Below are 17,794 nucleotides of genomic sequence, written 5' to 3'. Positions count from 1 at the left end.
CCCTTGAAAAGATGGTCACCAGTGCATCAGCCACCTTATCTGCCCTGGTTGAGGACAGAGCTACTGCCTCTGGGTACCGGGTAGCGTAGTCTACCACGGTGAGAATGTATTGCTTTCCAGAGCTGCTGGGGACGGCCAGCGGGCCCACAATGTCCACCGCGAGTCTCTGAAAAAGCTCCTCTATCACTGGCAAAGGGATAAGGGGAGCCGTGTCTTAGTTTTGTGGACCCCCAAGTGTTTCCAGCGAGTGGTATCTCATTGGCAATCTGCAACAACTCAGTTCTGAACTGATAGGGGACGACCAGCTGTCTTTCCCTCAACCACTCCTTTTGGGATTCTCCGAGTACTGTCTCCCAGTACAACCTTCCTTGTTCCCAGAACACCCTCTCCTTATCAGTCCCGGAGGTGGGGGTCTCGGCGAGGCGTCTCAATTTCTCCAGGCTCGCATCTGAGTGCAGAGCAGCCTGGAACTCCTGGCTGGAGGCAGCCAGAAATGACGTCAGGGTTCCTTCCTCACTGGGACCCTCTGGAACCTGCTCTGGGTTCACCTCTGGTTCAGTTGGTTCAGTCTCTCCTGTAGCGAAGAGGGTCCAGAAGGCAGGGCGCTACCTGCGATCCGGGCACTCTGACTGCGTGTGACAGCGGCTACGTATGCTGTCTCCCTGGGGATTTCTACAGACCCACCAGCCGGTGCTGCCCTGGGCCCTACCTCCCCATCCACCCCCAACACTTCAGGAGCAGTGGTACTTATGGGCCAGTTACCTTCCTCGGTGGCACTGGTCAGTTGCATGGCATCACCTTCCTCACGGTTCCGATGCACCTCCCCATTTCCCTGAGCACCAACGCTTGCTCCTGTTAGGGGTTCCTCAGCCGTATCACTCCGCAGAGCGACGGGGCTGAGCACTTCGGTACCTGTGGACACATCTACCGTTTCAGAGAAATGGTTAACAGGTTCCGCCGGCACAGATACATCATCATCAGCATAATTCCTAGGAAAAGAATGGTTATCAGATTTCTTTGGTACATTTACATCACCATCAGCATCCTTCCTAGGGAAAGAATCGTTATTAATTTCGGTTGGCACATTGACAACATCATCGGCGTCATTCCTAGGGAAGGAATGGTTATTAGTTGCATCATTACGCATCAAGGCATTGTCAGGTAACACATTCAGTTTCCCATCATCATCATCATCATCAGGGTTAACGTTACCCTTATTATCAGATTGGGGAAGGGTGTCAGGGACGTAGTAGGCAACCATCCTCCCCAAATCAGTCCCCAATAAAACATCAGTGGGCATGTTTTGGGACACTCCCACTTCCCTCACCCCACTCCCAGCACCCCAATCAAGAAAAACGCGGGCCACTGGCAAGGGACAGCGGGTGCCTCCAATCCCGGTGACAGTTAGGGTTTTCCCCTCAATAACTCTTCAGGAGCTGCCAGTCCAGGACGGATGAGGGTTCGTTCAGCCCCGGTGTCCTTGAGGCCTGTAGCAAGACGGACTCCCACCCGGACGTGCTGCACGTTTTACTCAATCCTCCCAACCACACCTCCCACCAAAAAAACAGAGGCGTTGGGCCCAGAGGCCTTAGCTGGGGGGTTCTTCGGCCTTTCCGGACAGGTGGAACTGATATGACCCGTCCGACTGCAGGTGAAACACTTGCGACTGTCAGTAGTAGGCCTGGTGTTGGCAACAGGGACAGGGCCTCTGGAGGGACGGCTGGCAGGGGCACTGGGGTTGGTTGCAGGCTTACCCTCTCTCCAGCTGGTAGTGACTGGCTTCCGAGTCTCCGGTTTCTGGCCTCATAGTTGTCAGCGATCTGCGCTGCTTTGTCCGCATTCGTTGGTTCTCGGTCCAGGATGAACTGTCGGACCTCAGTTGGGCAGAGATGCAGGAACTGGTATTTGATAATCAGGTCTTTCAGCAGGTCAAAGGTGTCCACTGACAGTCCGTGGATCCACTGGTCAAAGTGAGTCCTGAGTCCTTGCACCACATCGGCATAGCTGTCGTGTGGGCCACGTTGGAGGTTCCGGAACTTTCTACCTGGCCCATATTTCAATGGATTTAATTTCTGATCTTCCTGTCTCTCAGAGAATGACTTATCTGGGTGATCTGTGATAGATTTACTAAGATGGTCCATCTTGTACCACTCCCAAAGTTGCCATCTATTTTCTGAGTTGGTGGACTTGTTTTTACAACATGTGGTTCGGTTGCACGGGATTCCTGAGAACATTGTGTCGGACAGAGGAGTCCAGTTTGTTTCCAGATTTTGGAGAGCTTTTTGTTCCAAACTGGGAATTCAGTTATCTTTCTTCTCTGCATTTCATCCTCAGACCGATGGGTAAACTGAGAGAACAAACCAGAATTTGGAATCCTATTTGCGATGTTTCACATCTGCTGATCAGGATGACTGGGTCTCATTTTTGCCCTTGGCCGAATTCGCGCTAATTCTAGTTCTGCCATTTTGATGTCACCCTTTTTCTGTAACTTTGGGTTTCATCCTCGATTTTCTTCAGGGCAGGTGGAATCTTCGACCTGCCCAAATGTGGATTCTGTGGTAGAGAGAATGCAGCAGATTTGGGACCAAGTGGTGGATAAGTTGTCCCACTCTCAGGAAAAAGCCCAACGATTTTCCAACCGGCATCGGACCATTGGTCCACGGTTTAAAGTGGGTGATATGGTTTGGTTGTCTTCAAAGAATATTCCTATGAAGGTTGTGTCTCCAAAATTCAAGCCAAGATTCATTGGCCCTTATAAGATTTTGGAAATCCTTAATCCCGTTTCTTTCCGTTTGGCTCTTCCAGTTACGTTTAAGATTCATAACTTGTTTCATAAATCTTTGTTGAAGAGGTTTGTGGAGCCAGTAGTTCCCATGGTGGTGCCTCCTGACCCTGTATTGGTTAAAGGTAATTTGGAGTATGAGGTAGAGTAAACATTGGATTCTCGTTTGGCTAGACGGAGACTTCAGTACTTGGTCAAATGGAAGGGTTATGGCCAGAAGGATAATTCTTGGACCTCTGCTTCTGACATTCATGCCGAAAGATTGGTTCGTGCCCTTCACCGGACCCATTCTGACCGGCCTGGTGGCGTGGATGAGGGTTCGGTGACCCCTCAAGTGGGGGGGGTACTGTTGTGAATTCTCTTTCTGGCCTCCCTCTGGTTATTACTGAAGGTAGTGGAGCTGGTCAGATTTACAGAGGAGTTGCGAGTTCTCTTTCTGGGCTCTCTCTGGTGGTTACTGGAGGTAGTGGAGCTGATCTGATTGACAGAGGCTTGCCACCTGATGATGAGGAAGACGACTGGTGATCTGGGGTTTCAGATTGGGATTTAAGACAGCCGACTCCCTCTATCCCTGCTGATGATTTTCTTCCTGTGCCTTCTGAGGTCTGATGTCTCCTGCTCTGTCACTGCATGGTTCAGCTAAGTGGTTCATTTGCTATTCTGTTTGCATTTGATCTGGTTTTGTCTATCTCTGCTTTGTGCGGGTCAGCCAGCTCCGGCTGGGGCTGTGCTGAATCACCGCCCATATGTTACTGCTTGTGCCAGTTTGTTTTGTCCCCTGTTATATTGGTCTCTTTTTGCTTTGCTTTCAGAATATACCAGAGTGCTGATTAGTGGGGCGAAGTCGTGCGACTTCAGTGTTTTTTGTGCATCAGACGTGTTGAACAGGGTTTTTTGCGTGATTGCAGACAGTTTCTTTCCTTACCTGTCCTGTCTAGTCAGTGTGGGCCCCATAGTTTGCGCAATCTATTTTCCTGCCTGCGATTGTGTTTTCATCTTGTCTCACCGGCAATATATGTTTGGGGGCTATCTATTCCTTTGGGGTCTGCTCCGGGGCAGTTTAGATTTCCCCTTTCTTGCTTTAGGCTTAGTTAGCTCTCCGGCTGTACCGAGGCGTCTAGGATCATCGTAGGTACGCTCCACGGCTACTGCTAGTTGTGTGGACAGGATCAGGGGTCTGCAATCCGCTTAGTTACCAACCTCTCTGGTTTTCTGTGGCTTAGCCTGTGCATGCTATCCTCCTCGGTGACCCATTTATAACAGGGGGCAGCACAAGCACTGGAGGTGGACACTGCGCAAACGTAATGGGGGCAGCACGAAAGCTGGAAGTGGACACTGCGCAAACTAAATGGGGGCAGCATGAGCGCTGGAAGTGGACACTGTGCAAACGTAAAGGGGGCAGCACGAGCGCTGGAAGTGGACACTGCACAAACGTAATGGGAGCAGCATGAGCGCTGGAAGTGGACACTGTGCAAACGTACTGAGGGCAGCATGAGCGCTGGAAGTGGACACTGCGCAAAAGTATTGGGGGCAGCACGAGCGCTGAAAGTGGACACTGCGCAAATGTAATGGGGGCAGCACAAGCGCTGCAAGTGGACACTGCACAAATGAAATAGGGGCAGCACAGGCACTGGAAGTGGACACTGCACAAACGTAATGGGGGCTGTTATGAATGGGTTTCCGAGGAGAAAAACAAGACCAAGCCAAGTCACAGAAAACCAGAGAGGTTGGTAACTACGCGGATTGCAGACCCCTGATCCTAACCACAAAACTAACAGCAGCCGTGGAGCGTACTTACGATGATTCTAGACGCCTCGTCACAGCCAGAGGACTAAATAAGCCTAAAGCAAGAAAAGGGGAAATCTAAACTGCCCCAGAGCAGACCCCCAAAGGAATAGACAGCCCCCATACATGTATTGACGGTGAGACAAGATGAAAACATGAACACAGGTAGGAAAATAGGTTGAGCAAACGATGGGGCCCACACTAGCTAGAAAGGACAGGAAAGGAAAGATACTGTCTGCAATCACGCCAAAAAATCCTGCAAAAATATCCAACACTTCTGATAGCAAAAAGTACCCTGAAGTCACTAGACTTCTCCCACTATATCAGCACTGTGGCATATTCTGAGAACAGAGCAAAAAGAGGCCAATCTAATAAGGGACAAAACGCAAACTGGCACATACAGTGACATAAGAGTGGAAATTCAGCACAACACCAGCCGGGGCTGGCTGACCACACAAAAAACTGAATAGACCAAACCAAATCAAATGTGAACATTATCACAGACAACTTAGCTTGAGAAGGCAGGAACTGAGCTGGAAACTAAGACATCAGGAGGCAGGAAAAAATCACCAGCATGGGAATAGGGAGTCGGCTGTCTTAAATCCAGTCTGAGACTCCAGATGTCCAATCCTCTTCCTCATTATCAGGTGGCAGGTCTCTGTTAATTAGATCAGCTTCACTACCTCCTGCCACCACCAGAGGGAGCCCGGAAAGAGAACTCACAACTCCTCTGTCAGCACAACCAGCTCCCTCACCAGAAACCAGAGGCAGACCAGAAAATGAGTTCACAACAGTACCCTTCCCTTGAGGAGGGGTCACCGAACCCTCATCCACACCACCAGGCCGATCAGGATGGGCCCAGTGAAAAGCACGAACCAATCTATTGGCATGAATGTCAGAGGCAGAGACCCAAGAATTATCGTCCTGGCCATAACCCTTCCATTTGACCAAATACTGGAGTCTCCGTCTAGCCAAACGAGAATCCAATATTTTCTCTACCTCATATTCTACATTGCCTTCAACCAATACAGGGTCAGGAGGCGCCACCACAGGAACTACTGGCTCAACAAACCTCTTCAACAGAGGCTTATGAAATACGTTATGAATCTTAAACGTAACTGGAAGAGCCAATCGAAAAGAAACAGGATTAAGAATCTCCAAAATCCTATAAGGTCCAATAAATCTTGGCTTGAACTTTAGAGACGCAACCTTCATAGAGATATTCTTTGACGACAACCAAACCATATCACCCACTTTAAACCGGGGACCAATGGTCCTATGCCGGTTGGAAAACCGTTGGGCTTTTTCCTGAGAGTGGGACAACTTATCCACCACTTGGTCCCAAATCTGCTGCATTCTCTCTACCACAGTGTCCACACTTGGGCAGGCTGAAGATTCCACTTGCCCTGAAGAAAATCGAGGATGAAACCCAAAGTTACAGAAAAAGGGCGACATCAAAGTGGCAGAACTAGCTCTATTGTTTACCGCGAATTTGGCCAAGGGCAAAAATGAGACCCAGTCATCCTGATCAGCAGATATAAAATTCCCAGATTGGAACAAAATGCTTTCCAGAATCTGGAAACAAACTGGACTCCTGTGTCCGACAAAATGTTCTCAGGAATCCCATGCAACCGAACCACCTGTTGTAAAAACAAGGGCACCAACTCTGAGGAAGATGGCAACTTTGGGAGTGGTACAAGATGGACCATCTTAGAAAATCTATCACAAACCACCCTGATAACAGTCATTCTCTGAGAGACAGGAAGATCAGAAATAAAATCCATTGAGATATGGGTCCATGGCCTCTTGGGCACCAGCAGGGGCATCAACAACCCACTAGAACGAGAACAGGGTTTAGAATGAGAATAAGTTCCACAGGACTGCACAAAATTCCTGACATCATGAGATAAGGCAGGCCACCAAAAAGACCGACTCACCAAATCTCTGGTACCAAAAATACCTGGATGACCAGCCAATTCGGAGCAATGAACTTCAGACATCAATCTCTTCCTCCACTGGTCAGGAACATACAATTTTCCCATAGGACAACGCTCATGTTTATCCTCCTGAAATTCCTCCAGGGCGCGTCTCAAATCGGGTGAAATGGCAGAAAGAACTACCCCCTCACCTAGGATGGTAGTAGGCTCGGTCACAATAAGAGAATCAGCAAAGAAACTCCTAGAAAGGGTGTCTGCCTTAACATTCTTAGTGCCAGGAAGAAAAGAGACCACAAAATTAAAAAGCGTGGAAAACAAGGCCCACCTAGCCTGTCTAGGATTCAAGCGTTTGGCCGACTCCAGATAAATCAAATTCTTGTGGTCGGTGAGGACCACAACTTGATGTCTAGCTCCCTCCAACCAATGTCTCCACTCTTCAAATGCCCATTTCATGGCCAACAATTCCCGATTCCCCTCGTCATTGTTGCGTTCAGATGGGGATAACTTTCGAGAAAAGAAGGCACAGGGATTCATTTTAGAAGTCACAGGATCTTTTTGGGAGAAAACAGCTCCCGCACCAATCTCAGAAGCATCTACCTCCACCTGAAATGAAAGTGAGACATCAGGTTGACGTCAAACCGGAGCAGAAGTGAATCTCCGCTTAAGATCCTGAAATGCCGAGAGAGCCTCTGGAGACCAATTCAGCACATCAGCGCCCTTCTTGGTCAGATCAGTCAGTGGTTTGACAATACCAGAAAAATTACCTATAAATTTAGAAATAGCAGAACCCAAAAACTTCTGGAGAGCCTTCAAAGAAGTGGGCTGAACCCAATCATAAATGGCCTGTACCTTGGCCGGATCCATTTTGAATAGTCGACGGAGACAAAATAAATCCCAAAAATGAAATCCTCTGTACACCAAAGAGGCATTTCGATCTCTTAATGTCTTAAAAAAACTGTGACGGTCGTTTATAGTGTCAGGGACAGAGTAACCGCCCTGTTATCCAGGTGACAAGGACACCAATAGCAAGTATGTGGAGGCTCCTTACCCACAGCGATGAGAGGTAGGAGCACAGCGCGGGTATGAGTAATCCAGCTCCAGGACCTACGGGGAGGGCAGAGCGATAGTGAAGCGCTCGATGCCCGCAGGACCTGCGGCCACATGACCGCGCGTCAGAGGGCTGGGAGGGGCTACAGCCGAGCTCCTGCAGCGCCGATGACAACACTGGTAAAGAAGCGGCGCAGAGAAATAACAATAGTCAGGCAGGCAATAAGGTCATACACAGGGCGGGCAACGAGGTACAGGAGGGATACTCAAAGGAGGGTCAAACGTAGCCAAAGGTCATACACAGAACGGGCAGCGAGGTACAGGAGGGATGCTCAGAAGGGAAGTCAGAACGTAGTCACTAGTCATACACAGAACGGGCAGCGAGGTACAGAATCAGCAGACAAGAGACGTAAACCGTGACGGGACTGGATCAAACACCAAGCAGACAAACAACGATAGGCATGAAGCACAAACATAACAGGGTCAGGCACACTCAGCTAAGAGTATAAACGACAGGGGATGGCTCTATCATGAGGCTATAAGACCCCTCCCTGGATCCACAGAGACGCTTTCCATGTTAACCCTTACCAAACCTACCCTGACCTCCCAGTAAACCAAGACAGTACCCCCCTTTCAACGGGGGGCCTCTGGACCCCCAGGCCTTTCAGAATATCGAGCAATTTGGCCGGTACCCAAGACTGGTCTTCCGGACCGTACCCCTTCTAATGTACCAGGTACAGCATAGACCCGCGAACCCATCGAGAATGTACAATGTGTTGAACTTCAAACTCCATATGCCCATCAACCAATACCGGAGTTGGAAGGAACCCTGTTTCCTCTTCCACCGAACCTAATGGTTTGAGCAAGGACCTATGGAACACATCATGGAGTTTCAAAGATGAAGGGAGAAGTAAGCGATACGCTACCGTGTTAATCACCTCGGTTATCTCATAAGGGCCAATGAATTTCGGCCACAGTTTGGCGGAGGGTACCCTTAGGTTTATGTTTCGCGTGGAAAGCCACACCTTATCTCCACACTGTAGCGTCTGACCAGAGTCCCTCTTACTATCTGCGAAATATTTATATTTCCCATGTGCTTTGGAAATATTCAAACGCACCTTAGACCACAGATCACTGACCCGGTTGATGCAGTCCTCAGCCCCCGGACATTTAGAATCCAGACGTGAGAATTCCCCGAAATGAGGGTTTAATCCGTAATTAATAAAAAACGGTGACCTACCAGTGGATTGATTTATTCGATTGTTGAAGGCGAATTCCGCCAACGGCAAGGCATCACACCAGTCATCCTGCAAGGTGGAAGTCAAACACCGGAGAATCTGTTCCAGCGACTGGTTAGTGCGCTCCGTTTGTCCATTGCTTTCTGGGTGGTAGGCTGAGGAGAAAGACAGAGATATCCCCAGCTTCTTGCAAAAAAACCTGCCAAAATTTCCCTACAAATTGACTCCCTCTATCAGATACAATGTTCATAGGAACCCCATGAAGACGAACCACCTGGGAAAGAAAATGTCTAGAAAGAACTTCTGCTGACGGTAACGTAGCCATAGGTACAAAGTGTGCCAACTTGGAGAATCTGTCCACAATTACCCAAACCACAGTATTACCCCGGGATGGAGGGAGATTAGTAATGAAGTCCATGGACATATGAGTCCATGGTCTTCTTGGGATTGGTAAAGGCACCAATTCTCCGGCCGGCCAGCAATGAGAGCTCTTGGAACGGGCGCATACCCCACATGCTGCGACATACCTCTTAATCTCTGTAGACATTAAAGGCCACCAAAAGACTCTTATTTCTGCCTCGCATGTGGCAGTAATACCTGGATGAGCGCCTAATTTTGAGTCATGGAATTCCCGCAGGAGATTGGTGCGCAAGTGTTGTGGAACAAACAATTTATGTGCAGGTTTGGACCTTGGAGCTAAAGATTGAGCCCCCACAATCTCTCGCTCCAATTCCAATGACAGATCCGCTATAACCACCCCGTGTTGAAGAATGGAGGACGGCGGGTCAGGGGTGGACAACGGCTCAAAACTACGTGATAATGCATCTGCTTTCACGTTTTTAGACCCTGGACGAAAAGTAATGGAGAATTGAAACCTGGAAAAAAAAGTGACCAACGGGCCTGCCTGGGAGTCAATCTTTTGGCTGTTTTAATATACTTTAAATTTTTGTGATCAGTGATGACCGTGATAGGGTGAGCTGCACCCTCCAAAAAATGCCTCCACTCTTCGAACGCCAACTTGATTTCCAGAAGCTCTCTATTCCCAACATCGTAGTTTCTCTCTGCTGGAGAAAACTTTTTGAAAAATAGGCACAAGGCCTGAGGTTAGTCAGAGTAGCTGGCCCCTGAGACAACACCGCCCCCACCCCCACCTCTGAAGCATCAACTTCCACGACAAATGGCAAGGATGGGTCTGGTTGAACCAATATCAGGGCAGACATAAAACAATTCTTCAGAACGAGAAAAGACTGTCTACCTGAAGGAGACCAATTCCTAATATCCGCCCCTTTACACGTGAAATCAGTTAGAGGCTTAACTATCTGCAAAAAGCCTTTGATGAACCTGCGATAATAGTTCGCGAATCCCAAGAAGCGCTGGAGTCCTTTCAAGTCCTGAGGTTGGACCCACTCCACAATGGCTTGCACCTTCTTGGGATCCATCCGAAACCCTTCTGGCGAGATAATGAGCCCTAAGAATGATAATTCCTGGACAAAAAATGTACATTTTTCAAGCTTAACGAATAGTTGATTTTCTCTGAGTCTTTGAAGTACCGTTCTGACTTGCAGTAAATGAGAATCCTTGTCAGCAGAATATATTAGGATATCATCTAAATAGATAACAACAAAGCGGCCAATAAGGTCCGCAAATACCACATTAATGAAATTTTGGAAGACAGCTGGCGCATTAGTGAGACCAAATGGCATCACTAAGTTTTCAAATAACCCCTCTGATGTGAGAAAAGCTGTCTTCCATTTGTCTCCTTCTCTGATTCTTATCAAGTTATAGGCCCCTCTAAGATCCATTTGGAAAACCACTTAGCCCCAGAGAGCTGGTTACACAAATCTGGAATCTGGGGTAAGGGGTATGTATTCCTGATGGTAATCTTGTTGAGTTCTCGAAAGTCGAGGCAGGGACGTAGGCCACCATCTTTCTTTTTAACAAAGAAAAATCCTGCTGCAACTGGGGAAACTGAAGGTCTGATGTGCCCTTTACGGAGACTTTCAGCAATGTGTTCCTTCATAGCAAGACTGTCAGGATCCTGTCAGCGCCGGCGTGCAGCCTCCACTGAGCAGGGACTCACCCGCACTGGAGGGGGGCCCGGGGTCAGGTACAGCCAGAAAGTACAGATACACAGGACCTGTGGACGCTGAAGTTTAGCAAGAAGTCACAGGACCTAAGGTCATGTGACTGCAAGGGGCGGGGCTTAGCATCCTGCTTTCAGAGATGGCAGGAAACTATACAGAAATACTCAGAGACAGGCAAAACGGAGGTAATACACAGAGATATCAGTAAAGTACCAGGGATGAGACAGAACGCAGGGCCAAGCAGAAGTCAAAACCAAACAGACATAGACGGTACCAAGCAGAATCCAAAGCAATATCCAGAGAACAGACCGAGTCGTACACAGAGAATCAAGCAACCAGAGCACAGCACAAACACACTCAGGGGTCACCACACAATGCCAAGGGCAAAAGTATAACTGACAGGGATTGGAGTATCTCAGGGCAATAAAAAGCTCTGCCTGAACCAAAGAGAGGCCACAATAATTAACCCCAGGTGTGCAGGTCAAAGCCTGCACTGAGCTCAAGACATTAACCCCTGACGTGCAGGTCAAAACCTGCACTGGGATCATGACAGTACCCCCTCTCAACGGGGGGCCTCTGGACTCCCAGGCTTCCTTGGGTACTTGGCATGGAAAGCCCGAACCAGGCGATCTGCATGTACAGAGTGAGCAGGAACCCATGAGCGATCCTCCGGTCCATATCCCTTCCAGTGGACCAGGTACTGCAAAGAGCGGCGCACCCGCCGAGAGTCCACAATATGTCCAACCTCACACTCCAAGTGACCCTCCACTAACACTGGAGGAACAACAGACTCGGAGTCCTCCTTGACAGACCCCATGGGTTTCAACAGAGATTTATGGAACACATTGGATATCTTTAAGGAGGCGGGGAGACGCAACCTAAATGCCACCGGGTTGACTATCTCCACAATCTCGTACGGACCAATGAACTTTGGTCCCAATTTAGCTGACGGTACCTTCAAGTTGATGTTACGTGTGGAAAGCCAAACCTTCTCCCCCACCTGAAACATGTGTCCGGGGGCCCTCTTTTTGTCAGCAAAATATTTGTACCTCCCCTGGGCCCGAGAGATATTACGCTGGACTTCAGCCCAGAGGTTTTTTAACCGTTCGACGGACCCCTCTGCCCCTGGACAACCGGAATCCACCCGTGAAAACTCCCCAAAATGAGGATTAAACCCATAATTGATTAGGAATGGGGACATGTTGGTGGACTGACTCACCCGGTTGTTAAAAGCGAATTCCGCCAATGGAAATGCATCACACCAATCCTCCTGTCTGGCGGAGGTCAGACACCTGAGAATTTGTTCCAGGGATTGATTGGTGCGTTCCGTCTGACCATTACTCTCCGGGTGATATGCCGCCGAGAAGGAGAGTGAGATGCCCAATTTCATACAGTATGCCCTCCAAAATTTGGCCACAAACTGCACACCTCTGTCAGACACCACATTCAGGGGTACCCCATGCAATTGGACCACATGCTGGACGAACAACCTTGACAATGTTTCTGCTGAGGGTAGTGCTGCCAAGGGAATGAAATGGGCCTGTTTTGAAAACCTATCCACCACCACCCAGATCACGGTATTGCCCCTGGAAGGTGGAAGACCGGTAATAAAATCCATGGAGAGATGAGTCCATGGCCTATCAGGAACCGGTAAAGGTATGAGTTCCCCAGCCGGCCGGTTATGCGAGCTTTTGGAACGGGCACAAACTCCACAAGCAGCAATAAATTTCTTGACATCGGACCCCAATGAAGGCCACCAAAAAATCCTGGCTACTGCCTCTCTAGTAGCCGTGATATCGGGATGAGCACTCAACCTAGACTCATGAAACTCCTGCAGAAGTCTAGGCCGCAATAAATCCGGAACAAACAATTTATCCCCTGGCCTGGTCGTCGGAGCTAGGAACTGAGCCCTCAAAATTTCTTGTTCCAACTCTGATGAGACCCCCGCCACTACCACCCCTGGGGGAAGAATGGAGGACGGCGGCTCGAGGGGAGACACCGGGTCAAAACTTCTGGACAGGGCATCAGCTTTAACATTTTTGGACCCTGGCCGAAAAGTAATGGAGAATTGAAAGCGTGAAAAAAAAAGTGACCAACGGGCTTGTCTAGGAGTAAGCCTCTTAGCAGATTCAAGGTATGCCAAATTTTTGTGATCCGTGATAACAGTGATAGGGTGGGCTGCCCCTTCCAAAAAGTGCCTCCATTCTTCGAATGCCAGCTTGACCGCAAGAAGTTCTCTATTGCCTATGTCATAATTTCTCTCAGCGGATGAGAACTTCTTGGAGAAGAAGGCACAGGGTTTGAGATTAGTAAGGGTGGCTGGACCTTGGGACAATACTGCCCCCACCCCTACTTCAGAAGCATCCACCTCCACAATAAATGGTTTGGACGGGTCTGGCTGGACCAACATCGGGGCGGACATGAAACATTTCTTAAGAGCTGAGAAGGACTCCTTAGTGAGTTCCGATCAATTTTTTATATCAGCCCTCTTCTGGGTAAGATCTGTGAGTGGTTTAACCACTTGAGAGAAACCTTTAATGAAGCTCCGGTAATAGTTTGCAAATCCCAAGAAGCGCTGGAGCCCCTTGAGATCATGAGGCTGAACCCAGTCTGCGATCGCCAGCACCTTCTTAGGGTCCATACGAAACCCCTCACAAGATACAATCAGCCCCAAAAAAGACAGTTCCTGTACAAAAAACGAACATTTTTTCAATTTAGCAAACAGGTGGTTCTCCCTGAGTCTCTGGAGAACTGTCTGAAGATGTTGTAAGTGAGACTGACTGTCCGGGGAATACACCAAAATGTCATCCAAATAAACGACAACAAAACGGCCTATCAGGTCAGAAAACACAACATTGATAAAGTTCTGGAAAATAGCGGGGGCATTAGTTAACCCAAAGGGCATAACCAGGTTTTAAAAGCGTCCCTCAGATGTGAGGAACGCAGTTTTCCACTCGTCCCCTTCCCGAACCCTTATCAGGTTGTAGACCCCCCTGAGATCTAATTTGGAGAACCATTGGGCCCCAGATAACTGGTTACATAGGTCTGGGATGAGGGGAAGTGGATAAGTGTTCCTAACCGTTATCTTGTTAAGTTCCCGAAAGTCGAGGCACGGCCGCAAACCACCATTTTTCTTCTTCACAAAGAAGAATCCTGCTGTCACGGGTGACACAGAAGGGCTGATATGCCCTTTGCGGAGACTCTCAGCTATGTACTCCTTCATGGCTTGGCGCTCAGGCCCGGACAAATTGAACAAATTGAGCCTTAGGTAACTTGGACCCGGGTACTAACTCAATGGTACATAGAATCATAGAATCATAGAATCATAGAATCGTAGAGTTGGAAGGGACCTCCTGGGCCATCTGGTCCAACCCCCTGCTCAAAGCAGGATTCGCTAAATCATCCCAGTCAGATGTCTGTCCAGCCTCTGTTTGAAGACTTCCATTGAAGGAGAACTCACCACTTCTCGTGGCAGCCTGTTCCACTCATTGATCACTCTAACTGTCAAAAAGTTTTTTCTAATATCTAATCTGTGTCTCCTCCCATTCAGTTTCATCCCATTGCTTCTAGTCTTTCCTTGTGCAAATGAGAATAAAGTTGATCCTTCTACAATGTGACAGCCCTTTAGATATTTGTAGACAGCTATTAAGTCTCCTCTCAGTCTTCTCTTTTGCAAACTAAACATTCCTAAATCCTGCAACCTTTCCTCATAAGACAGGGTTTGCAGACCGGTCACCATTCTGGTCGCTCTTTTCTGAACTTGCTCCAGTTTGTTGATGTCTTTTTTAAAATGTGGTGCCCAAAACTGGACACAATATTCCAGATGAGGTCTGACCAAAGAGGAGTAGAGGGAAATAATGACTTCACGTGATCTAGACTGTATGCTTCTGTTAATACATCCTAGAATTGCATTTGCCTTTTTTGCTGCTGCATCACACTGTTGACTCATATTCAGTCTGTGATCTATTAGTATACCCAAGTCTTTTTCACATGTGCTGTCACTTAGCCCTATTCCTGCCATTCTATATATGCTTTTTTCATTTTTATTGCCCAGATGTAGTACTTTGCATTTCTCCCTGTTAAAAACCATTCTGTTAGTTGCTGCCCACTTCTCCAGTTTATTTATATCTTTTTGAATCCCCTCTCTCTCTTCTCTAGTATTAGCTATCCCTCCTAGCTTTGTGTCATCAGCAAATTTAATCAGTTTACCCTCAATTCCTTCATCTAAATCATTGATAAAGATGTTGAACAATACAGGGCCCAGGACAGAGCCCTGTGGTACCCCACTTCAGACATTCTTCCAACTGGATGTGCAGCCATTTACGACCACTCTTTGAGTCCGATCACTAAGCCAGTTATGAATCCACCTAACAGTTGCCTTGTCCATTCCATACTTAGTCATTTTTTCAATAAGGATTGTATGAGAGACTTTGTCAAATGCTTTGCTGAAGTCAAGATATACTATATCTACAGCATTTCCTTGATCCACCCAATCAGTGATTCCGTCATAGAAGGAAATTAAGTTAGTCTGACATGACTTATTAGTTACAAACCCATGCTGACTCTGTTTAATCACTTCATTCTTATCCAGGTACTGACATACATGTTGTTTAATAATTTGTTCAAAGATCTTTCCTGGTATAGAAGTCAGACTCACCGGCCTATAGTTGCCTGGGTCCACCTTCTTCCCCTTTTTGAAGATAGGAACAACATTTGCTCTTCTCCAGTCTTCTGGTACTGGTACAATCGTAGGGTCTATGTGGTGGCAGCGCCTCAGCCTCACTTTTGGAAAACACATCTTCGAAATCCTTCAGGTACTCCGGAATACCTTCAAGACCGACAGAGCCTGCTGATAAGGGGGGAGCAATTGTGGTACAAGATAGATCTGATTACATTAAAGAGGCCAATAGAATCCTCTCAGATACTAATTTTTATAAACCTGTCAAAAATGACCCTATGCCATTTGATATTTTTTCATATAATCATTTAATAACTGAAGCCTTCTCTAACAATGCCATAAATGAACAAGAAAAGAAGTTTCTTACCAACCCTTTCTCTATCACCTTCCAAAAATACACAAAAATACTACTAGCCCACCAGGGCGACCTATTATTTCTGGCATAGGGTCACTCACTAGCAGTCTAGCTTTCTATATTGAAAGGATTATGCAGCACCATGTTATGAGTCTAAATAGTCATCTAAAAGATTCCGCTCAATTGATTAACCTTACAAAGAGCATTAAGTGGGATGACAATTACTGTTTTATCTCCTTTGATGTATCTGCCCTGTACACAAATATAGATCACCAATTAGGATTAAAGTGTTTTGAGAAATTTGTTAATTCCGATGCTAGACTGTCTCATACTCAAAAAATGTTTTTACTGAGAGGTATGGATTTTATCTTACATAACAATTTTTTTTACTTTTTTAGGGGTTTTTATCATCAGACACGTGGGACAGCCATGGGATCACGGGTCGCACCTACTTATGCAAATCTTTTTATGGGTGTGTTTGAGGAGGCTTTTATTACTACAGTTGAATTTGCAAAAAGCATAATCCTTTATAAAAGATATATAGATGACCTCTTTTTAATATGGGACACACGTTTTATAAGTGCTGATCAGTTCATTTCCACCATACAGAATAATAACTGAAGACTGGAATTCACCCCTCACATCAGTAACCAAGCCATGAACTTTCTAGACATTACTTTTTATGTCAAGAATAATAAGATTTGCACCAAGACTTATTTTAAACATGTAGATACAAATAGCTATGTCCATTTTAGTAGTAACCACTACCAGAAATGGCTTTTTAATATCCCTCACAACCAGTTCCAAAGAATCCGCAAGAACTGTACTAGTGATGATGATTTTACAAGCCAGGCTAACATTTTAAAGGAGAGGTTTTTAAGTCAGAAATATCCTAGAAAATTAGTTTCTTCCACATGTGAGAATGTTTTTAAAAATTCTAATCAAGATCTTTTACTGTCCAGAAAGCCCACTCCCAAACCCTCAGGTGATAAATTCTGTACCAACTTTATTACCACCTACAGTTCACAACACAAATCTATCAGGAACATCATGGAGGGTCTGTGGCATATTGTCAAAAGAGACCCCATTTTAAACAAAATCATGCCTGAGAAACCTGCTATAACCTTCAGGAAGGCTAAATCCTTAAAAAACACATTGGCACCCAGCAGGCTCACTATTCCATCTCACAAGCAGAACAATTCCTTATCCCCTGGCATCTATAAATGTCATCACTCTAAATGTAGTTGCTGTCACAACATTGCACACCAGACTATCACTTTCTCACATCCCATCACTCAAGAAAAATTCCCCATCAAATAACACCTCACTTGTCTGTCCTCACACGTCATCTATATCATTACATGCACTTGTCCCAAAATCTACGTTGGACGTACCACCCAGGCACTTCATTGTCGGTTAAATTCCCACCGTAATATTAAAATTGGCTTTCAGAAGCATGGTCTGTCACATCACTTTGACCTCATACATGGTCGTGACATCAAGAAACTAACTACTTACCCCATTGAACAGATACCAGACAATACACCAAACCGAATCCAGACACTTAATAGGAAAGAGGTGTACTGGATTTACAAATTAAAATCTCTGGAACCCTTTGGACTTAATATTGTTTCTGATGTCTTTTATTAATAGTCCATTATTTTTTTTTTTTTGGGGAGATTTTTGTCTCTGCCTCCCATGCATACTGAACCCTCCATTGGGATGCTTAGCTTGACCTTCTTGTTTTATCCTTCCATTCCACATATTTATTTCACACAGAAAGCGCTCTCTTTTAACTGTGGTATTCTCTTCAAGCGTCTGACACTTCCTTGAAGCTCGTGTTAGCGCCATCTAGTGTCTTTTTATAATTCTACAACCCCCCTTTTTT

At 46.7% G+C, this 17,794-nt stretch overlaps 1 protein-coding gene across 1 annotated transcript in view; it reads right to left on the bottom strand.

Moving 5' to 3' along the window:
- The window catches only part of PEX6 (peroxisomal biogenesis factor 6), a 212,565-nt gene extending 196,847 nt beyond the window's left edge, over window positions 1–15,718 (bottom strand). The window contains exon 1 of the mRNA XM_073558995.1: window positions 15,531–15,718. Coding sequence (XP_073415096.1) covers window positions 15,531–15,671 — 141 coding nt within the window. The 5' untranslated portion in view covers window positions 15,672–15,718. The remainder of the gene's footprint in view (window positions 1–15,530) is intronic.
- Window positions 15,719–17,794: the final 2,076 nt, after the last annotated feature.

The sequence above is a fragment of the Dendrobates tinctorius genome, unplaced genomic scaffold, assembly GCF_039654945.1.
Source record: "Dendrobates tinctorius isolate UK_male_01 unplaced genomic scaffold, ASM3965494v1 ptg000264l, whole genome shotgun sequence".
NCBI classification, from domain to species: Eukaryota; Metazoa; Chordata; class Amphibia; order Anura; family Dendrobatidae; genus Dendrobates; species Dendrobates tinctorius.
The sequence above is the reverse complement of the archived record's forward strand: the minus strand, read 5'-3'. Positions and strand labels throughout refer to the sequence as shown.